Source organism: Coptis chinensis, chromosome 9, assembly GCF_015680905.1.
Source record: "Coptis chinensis isolate HL-2020 chromosome 9, ASM1568090v1, whole genome shotgun sequence".
Classification (NCBI taxonomy): Eukaryota; Viridiplantae; Streptophyta; class Magnoliopsida; order Ranunculales; family Ranunculaceae; genus Coptis; species Coptis chinensis.
Window position 1 is genome coordinate 80,112,377 of NC_141464.1, and position 9,288 is coordinate 80,121,664.

General features: G+C 37.8%; 1 protein-coding gene across 1 annotated transcript; it reads right to left on the reverse strand.

The window, feature by feature from the left end:
* Positions 1-4,177: 4,177 nt before the first annotated feature.
* LOC147478507 (uncharacterized) lies at positions 4,178-6,811 on the reverse strand. Its single transcript, XM_086586253.1, has 5 exons — positions 6,715-6,811; positions 6,518-6,606; positions 4,894-5,694; positions 4,407-4,847; positions 4,178-4,342 (listed from the first exon to the last, which is right to left on the reverse strand). The coding sequence occupies exons 1-5, from the start codon at positions 6,809-6,811 to the stop codon at positions 4,178-4,180; spliced, it is 1,593 nt and encodes a 530-aa protein (XP_086442379.1).
* Between the last annotated feature and the right edge of the window lie 2,477 nt (positions 6,812-9,288).

Sequence of the window (9,288 nt, forward strand, 5' to 3'; positions counted from 1 at the left end):
TAAAATTTAGCAACAATAGACACTATTGAATCAACAATACATATGATCGACAAGTAACTTCTAACGCTAAGATAAAACGAGAATGAGCACGGAATATGGGAGGGTCCAGAGATGCACGCGTGAAGCTATTGGTATTTTATTATAAGTTCAAAAGTAAAAGCAATCATCTACCGCTGACCTTGCAAATGTAGTGTTTTATGACATGAACAGCTCAAGTTTATTAAAAATGCATCCTTGTAACAACACAAAAGCGATAATTTATTTCTCGCACTCCAATTGTGATTTCCTAGCAATTGACAGATAAAAGGGCATAATAATGTGCAAGAATGTGCACCAATTTTCTTCTAAAAATGGTCATCGAAATAAGTGAGTTAAAGTGACCTAGAGACATCATGTGACTGTGTGTGCAAGCTGAAGTGTGACAGGGTTACACTCAACTACTCTTCACAAACAGGTAAGGGTTAGATAATAACATAGCTAATCATCTGAGAAGAAGAGATCTCGATCCCAAAACCGTAAGAAGAGTAATCGTCAGGACCACATCCAGCCTTTCTTTGGGAATAGAGATGAATTCCGATCCAAACAAATGAATAGTTTCCCAAAATCTATTGAGAGGTTTTTTGTCTCTCGCTTTATCTTTTGGTGTCCTTCAGTTGATTCGAATTTGCCGGAACATTCAACCATTTCACGGATAATTCCAGGGGAAAACCTCTAATGCTAAACATCGGCTGAAATCAGTCGACATCTCCAATGAGAAGCCCCCCCCTGGAGCTTAAACGGGATGTTCTGAGCTGAACCATGTGTGACCACTATCTGATGAATATGCATCAAATTGCTGCGGCAACGTGGAGATCATTTTCAGTGACATCCATAGCAGTTTAAAATGCTGTGGGTATTGTCCTCAATCCGTATCTGGATCCTTGCAGTGATTAATAGCAGTTGACGTCAGATCCGTTCTAAACTGAAAGTGAATCGTAAATCGATTAACATGTACAATACGTTCAAATACATTCTATCATTATCGATTTGATATAATTCTGGAGTTTAGACTCTTGAGCATATTCCCTCGGTCCCAGTACTCATCCACCAAGTTCAGCCATCCAGCAGCATGGTAGCCACCATACCTTTTTCAACATTGTGTTGCAGAGTCGTACTTTCTTTGAAATTTCTCTTAAATATCTCCTCTCTATCATAAAGTCGAAGGAGTGGCTACACAATGTCTATATCCCCAGTTTTGATTCCTTTGCTGAAGTACCGAGCCCCTATGAGCTTGAAGTTACAATTGGAGGCATGAGCCATGGAGTCCAAAGAAATGGCATGGACACCCCGAAAATGCATGAGTAAATTGGGCAAATGATTGTCATGAGCTCCGCGACCAAACATCATATTACCATGAATTCTCATGCATGACAGCAGCCAGAGGAGGAAACTTGTAAGTTTGTAACTTGGGTGGCGAAGGAATTCACTAAGAAGAGAATTGCATGTGGGAACATTAGGGCAAATGCCCCGTCGACCATAGCCTAAAACCATCTGAAGCTTTATCAGGCTTTTCCAGCCTTTCCCCATAAATCTAACAGGAGACCGTACACAGGTTCATTTGGATCCCAATTGCTTCTGTTTCATATCTTCAAAAACAGCTTTTGCTTCATTGAGATAACCACAATGGCCAAGGACTTCCATCACAATGCTGTATTTGTTTATGGCTATGGCTATGTCTATGTCCTAAGCGCACTGGTATCATTGCTCTGTCATTGAAACTACTGTTCCGAGGCCAAATGCGAGTGTTAAGTAATCTGATAATCACATTTTTACCATATGAAGCTGCAGAACTGTGTCAATAGCTTTCCATATGACTAACGGTATGCGGGACGATGACCTGGTAGTTTTTGCATGTCGAATAGCTGAGATGGTGTTAGGCTCGAACTAAATACATGCATAACATGGTTGTAGGAGTAGAGTATTGTTTCTTACTTGCAGGTATCTTGCATTGATTAGAGCGATGCCAATGTGTATCGATGATATAATTCATGTGTTAAGAAGGATGCTGCATTCTGTTAAGTCTAAAAACACAGTCCGTATCCCATCCTCTGTGCCACCATTGACTCTATTGGCCTCTTCAGAGTCACAATCAATTGTTAATGTAACAAAAGGCAGATGTGATGACTTGTATATCTTGAACAAACTGCGCGCAATTTAAAAGTAAGAGGTAATCACGTGGAGAATATAAAGAAAACTTATTAGATGATGGGCAAATAGAACTATACACACTTGAATTCCAAAAAAGGACAATCTACTGATCGTATGGAAACGCATAAATCAAATCCGAAATACACATCAACGGTTTGCTCCGTAAGCATAACAGCTGTTCTACGATATATCTAATGGGTTATATATGCTCGTACATCACAACTCTTGCACAACACACATATCAAACAAATCATGAACCATAGCAACAAACCTAGGAAAATACAGTATCAAAGTTTTTAAAAATAGCATAAATCCCAAGTTTACCCCTGTCGTTCCGTTGCCCTCATCTCACCAGGTTTTCTCTGCAAACACAACTGTCAGCTCCTGGACATGAAGAACTTGTCCATCCATTTTTGTTTAGGTCCTCCCCCTTTTGAAAGAAGTATAATGCAATTAATCAACACATAATAACTTACAAAAAGAAATCGTATCTGGTTTAAGATGCTACTATAGAACTAACCTGGTTTAGTAGGTCAAGTGTTCCTTTCAATGCAGCGCCCTGTATAGCTTTCTCAATCAATCTATTGATATGTTTATTTTTGAGACTCTAACTTGTACTATGTACGTACACACACAGTTCAAGAACCATTAAGCTTAAAATACTAATCACAATCACAGTTATAAGCTGATTGGAAGAAATATGATAGCTAACATGAAAACTATATCTTGGGATAGCCCACACTTGCATGTTGAGTTGGTCTAATTTGATTTTTTTCCACTGTAAATGTGTAGTTGAAAAGCCAGAACAACAACATCGGGAAAGTTGTTACAGGCACACCAACCATAGATACCATTTTGATGTATAGAAAAGCATAGTAAAGTTGTTTTCCCTCCTCCTTTATCTGGGCTTGGGACCAGCAATGCAAGAACGGATTTTGCACTGGCGGAGCTAAAAACTTTTTTATATTAATTATGGTGATAGTCATGGGTTAAATGTTTTACAAATGAGATATATAGGAATAAATACATGCAATCTTCCACTGAAAGACTCATTAAAGAGAGCACATTATATTTCATATAGTAAAAGGTAGGGAAAAAAAAGTAGAAGAATAAATAATAAAACAGGGAAAAAGTAATAATGATACAAACTATCGAGGAACTGCATTAGAATTTAAATATTAAGAATTGCTAGTGTCATTATCTAAAAGTAGTACATTATGGGAAGAAATATTATGTAGTCATGGGTGAAATGTAAACGTTAAGAAGACACATAGGAATCATTGCATACAATTAAATATAGAAGCTAGCAGAGGAATAAACATTATTTTCTTGCAATATTAATCACTCATATCATCATCTTCAGAAAGCAACACGTCACGATACACTATATTTCGGTATAAGTTCCAACACGTCTATTTAAGGATCCATTTTTTACCAATATCTTAATGTTATTCCGTGAAACACACCTTGACAACGCAACATATAGCTGCCCATGGGAGAAAACATGATCAGGAAGATATATACCTACGTTTCGAATAGTTTGTCCTTGTGATTTATTAATAGTTAAAGCAAAACTAAGTTTTATTGGAAATTGTTTTCTAGTAAAACTAAATGGCATCTGTTCATTCACATTTGGTTTTAGAGGTATACGCGGTATAAACTCTCGCTTACCTCTAAACTGTCCAGATGAAATCTCAGCATATATAGTATTATCATAAAAGCGTAGACAAATTAATCTTGTGCCATTACAGAATCCTATACTTGGATTAATATTCCTAAGAAGCATGATTGGACAACCTTTTTTAAGAGTTAAACGATGCGGTGGCAGGCCTCCTGGTGCAATTGAATTTAAAAATTCTTGTTGATATAAGTTTTGAAGATCGGTAGGAACAATATCAAATGAGTAATAAGTCTTTTTTCTTCTCGGGGAAAAGCCCTATCACCTTATTATTAAGTTTATCAACAATATCATTTCTCGTGTTAAAATAGCTCAGTCAATAATGTAATTCTCATTACATCCATTAATACTTAATGAAGGATAAACAAAATCTATTAAATCATTTATTGATTGTTCACCAGTCCAAGGCATGACAATATCATCAGGCAATCTAATCATATTATCATCATCAATATATGGCTCATTACCATTGTCAATCTAAAAGGAAATCAACAAACATTGGATCGGTTCTTGCACGCATATTTTGTGTTAAAGAAATTACCTCTACTTTTGTCCAAAACGATGACTTGACAACACATGCGTCTATCTCTTGAGCTCTAGTAGATCGCGGGACAACAGGAAGAGTCTGACGAAAATCACCACCAAGAACAATAACTTTTCCGCCAAAAGGGAGATTAGAGTCGGTGATATCTTTTAAGGTTCTATCTAACGCTTCAAATGCATGTCTATGAGCCATAGTCGCTTCATCCCATATAAGTATATCTGCATAACACAAAAGCTTGGCAAGCGCAGACCGTTTAGAAATGTTACACATTGACAATGAATCAATATTTATCGGGATGCTAAATCTCGAATGTGTAGTTCTTCCCCCAGGTAATGCAATGGCTGCAATTCCCGATGACGCTGTTGCTATTGCAATATGGTTATCATTCCTTAGAGATGCAAGAAGTACTCTATATAAGAATGTTTTACACTCGCGCCTCTGGACCATCAATGAAAAAAATAGAATCTTGTTTCTGTTGAACAACCGAAACGATCTTATCAAAAGCTTGCTTTTGTTCAACATTAAGGTCCCCAAGCGCCATGAGGTCTTCATTAGGGATTTGTATAGATCTCTCCTCAATAATAAGCCGTGTTAATTCAATATCTCCATCAATGTCCCCCGTCATTTCCGGCAAATCAAAATCAGAAGTGCTTTTTTGTTTTTCAGACAAAATATGATCAAGGTCCTTTAGAAGACGATTAATGAATAATTCAGTATTACCATTTCTATCATTGCGTGGAGCGTAGTCTTCAATCATAAATGGGTAGAATTCATCCCAAAGTTGCCTTACTCCACTCGGCTGACAGTAAATAAGAATGGTGGCAAACAATCTTCTTAAAGAAAGAGGCATATGTGTACTTGCAGCCTCTCTTAAACAACTTCTAATGCTGCCATCGTGCTCAAGCAAACCCCTTCTTTCAGCCGATTCTTTAAAAGTACCAACAGACACACCATTAAATGTTAGCAAATCATTGAAAGAAGTTGGACCTCTCACATGTAACAATAACAGACGTAAATAATATCGTTCTCCTTCCATAGGAGAAACTGTGGCAATCCTTCCAATTGTTCTACGTTTATTACTTCTACGAACCCATTCTCTACGAGTGGAATTCCAATAAAAGTATTCGGGAAACTCTAAGTAAAGATATTGGCGCGCCTCCTCATTAATAAGATTGGTTTTGAAAAACTCAGTAAGCATGGTTTTCAATCTGTGTTCATCATCTAATATATCTTCAATAAGTTCACCACTATAATAAGAAACTTGTTGCCTATTTGGCAAATGTATCTGCAAGGCAACAACTGAAGGAAACATGTCATTTAAAGGAAACTTATACAATGCGTAAAAGCCTCCGGGGCGATCCATCGGCATTTACAAGCTGTGAAATCTCATCCTCATTTGGATATGGTCTAGTACTAACTCCAAATGACACTTTCGATCAGTCCTTTATAAACATATTTATACAAATATTTAACTGAAGTGATGCTTGAACAAATCTCAACATTAATATGACAGTTATATTTTAATAGCAAATAAGGATTGTAATGGAACAACATTACGGTTGTCTAACGTGTATTTTCCTATACCAACATGTCTTCCATTATCACGCCTCATGTATGTAGCATCACGAATCAGACCATGCGAAGTCGTAGGGTGCAAATGACTTAGGAAATCCACTCCTACATCTACCATCTTTCATACAAAGCTGCGCTCCTATTAATGGTTCCACATGCATTATGCATCATATGATTTTTACTTGCACTATACAAATCGGGTTCAGTTTTGGGATCGGGAATTTCAGCAGAGACAATTTTTCTATATCCTCGAGTTGTGTATTTTATCATTTTCATGTAGGATGATCAGAAAATGAGCATGAGGCGGAACCTCTTTTCTGAAATTCTATAACATGAACTTGTGCAATAACTCGACCCAAAATATGTCTCCGAAACAAATCAAGCTTAAGTTCTTCTAAAATAGAATGGAATGTTCTAGTGGCTAAATCAGGTCTATCTTGTGTACGTTGGCCAACTTCTGTTTCTCGAGTAATTGCATGCCAAGATGAGTTACACGCTCTGATTATAAATAAATCTGGTTTCCCATACCTCCTTACCAACGCCATTGCATCCTCGATGAAGCGATGCATATCCCGAGGGCTACCAATATGAGAAGGTGGGAGTATTATCCTTTTGCCAATGTTGCCTATTCATAATAAGTGAATATTCTTAAGTTTTAAATAAATAGGCTATGTAAAATGAAGAAAACCAATGTGAAGATGATGTTATTATAGAGATGAAAAATATAAGGTACCTGCATGTGTCTCCCCAGAGTTTAGTGCATCCTGAATGCCCTGGTACAACTCGGACCTAATAGTTTGCTGATTATCCCGATAAAATCTCATTTTCATCGTCTCAATTTTGACACACATGTCAACTATAAACTGTTGTAGAAGGCGACATCCCAAAAGAAACAATGAGACTTGAGGCGAATCGAATCGAGTAGCGGCCGAACATGAGAATTTAGAATTTGTAATACACGGGGCAATACTAATGAGCAAAAGACATCGTATACTTAAATTGTTGATATTCTCCAACAAAATCCTTGATAATTTGAAATTTAAAAACAAAAATCATTTCCAACAGAATAATGCAAAACATCATATGATTATATCAAAATAAATGATAAACCCAAGAACTCCAAAAGCGGGTTTAAACTTTAACAGAGAAATGAAAACGCGTTTGCCTATAATCCAACAAATTCCACAACAAATTCAATCCATATCTCAAAAGTAAACAAAGAACATTCAAGCGTATACAAAGGCATATAAAAAATTAAGGAAAAAAAAAGCTTATAAGCAAATGTAATGAACTATGGAAATTGATCGAAAAAGTGTCCTTTCTCTTCCACCCGAACCCTTCGAACAACGTTTTCACCAATTTTTTAAAAAGAAATTCTAATAGCAGGATGTGAATTTTAGAACATATCAACTTATTAAAACATTTTAAGTTAATTCTTATTTTAAAAGTAAAATTCGTCAAATCATGTATATTCTTAAAATTATGACGAACCAATGAAAATAGGTCGATTGAGCGTCTCTCTTTCTTGATAGGAAGGATTCTAACAAATGAAAGTAATAAAAGTTAGTTGTCTAACAACAATAACATATACCACATAGTATTGTTAAAAAACCAAAATGTAGCAAACAACACAATCAAAATATCAAAGCCAAGCACATAGCTTATTTGGTTTTATGAAGTCTATACATACCTGCAAAATATACGCATAGTAACTGCGACAACTTATTCTTCTTGTATTGCTAATGATGCACACCCAAGTCCCAACCATATTCACCAAAAGGCAACATTAAAGGATATTGTAACGGATCATAATATCCAGCGGTATCTGGGATTTGTCGGAGCTGGCCTGATTGTGTTTGAACAATAATATCTCTTGGCTCCAATCCTTCTGGATCATTATCTCCAATCAATATTGCAGCGACTTGCGATGCGTTGGCAATGCATGATCTCCGGCGTCGGTTCTCAACTCTTTTATAATAAGTCGACAATTTTGCAAATCATCTCTTTGGCGAGTTATGCGAACAACGCCGACAAAGGGGTTATTACGATTGTCAAGGATATTTGTTAAGCGTAGATATAACATTAGTTTCGCAAGGCTTGGTTTTCAGCATGCCGATTTTCTACCTCATGATCGATGTGTCGTAGATATACATCCGTAAATACCTTGGCCTTCTACCGGTTGTAGAAGCGCGGTACGCCAATCCTATGATAAATAGACGCGCTCTTGCACGAAATGAGTATCGCCATCCCGTCCATTTGCAAGATCTTGATCAAAATCAACTCCCATTGAAGTAAATGCAAATATATGGTTGTCACGAATCGGATATTTTCTCTGAAATGTTGCCCAAAATTCATCCCATCCCGAAAACAGTTTGAACTAATTCAGGTGGCGCAGATTGGTCTCGGTAGATTTATTCTTCCTTTTGAGCAACATATTTCAGGTTTCATGAACGGCTGATTAGGCTCCACAAAATTTCTTTGCAAATTCTAGGCTAAGGTAAAATGTATGTTTCAAAGTCTTCAGGTTTGAACAAAATTCACGGCACATCTATAAAACCCGTGTTTATCCTTGAAGGTATTTGTGATCGAATTGGTGCGATGTTGTAGGAGTGTTAACATCCTGATAATCTGCAGCCATTGTAAACGAAGGCGGTGTAGTGGCCCATATTAGAACCGTGGACCAAGTCAAAAGAGAACGAGGGCATGGTAACCCGGATAGGAGGGGAGGAGCGATGGAACATAGCCGCGGGAACCCTAAGAGGCGGGGCGTGGTAGTGCTGACGAAGGAGAATCGTCGGATGAAGGGGACAGTGTGTGTGCCCACAAGAGGAGGAAAAAAAGATATAAAAGGAAAGAAGGGATGAGAAAAAGGGGGAGGCGGACATTTGGAGTGAGAGGAACCGGAGGTTCATACATAGGGAGTGAGAGTAATTTCTAGGTTCCAACATTTGGCGCCGTCTGTGGGGATCAGAAAGAAAAGCAAAGAAGATATGGCACCCAAGAAACGAGTAGACAAGACAAAGAGAGTAGCCGGAACCGAGGAAACAACACCGGAAGCGGAGATTGACGAGGAAAGGGATAGAAGAGAAGAGATCGGAGACAGAGGAGCTGCGGCTTATGAGGGAAGAAATCGGACGGTTGAGAGAGGAGAACGAAGGGTTAAGGAGAGAAAGGGAAAGAGAGGAGGAAGGTACAGGCGAGAGTCAAGGCGGCTCGGATGAGGAAGAGTGGACCCAAACCACGCGTTGAAAAAACCGGTGGTAGGCTTGACAATCGGCGGGTGCAAGAGATGATAAACGAGATAGAA

Coding starts and splice junctions, on each gene's coding strand:
- LOC147478507 (XM_086586253.1), bottom strand. CDS start 6,811: ATGAAAATGAGATTTTATCGGGATAATCAGCAAACTATTAGGTCCGAG. Junction 6,607..6,714: donor CTCTGGGGAGACACATGCAG/GTACCTTATATT, acceptor TATTATGAATAG/GCAACATTGGCAAAAGGATA. Junction 5,695..6,517: donor TCGAGGATGCAATGGCGTTG/GTAAGGAGGTAT, acceptor GTTGCCTTGCAG/ATACATTTGCCAAATAGGCA.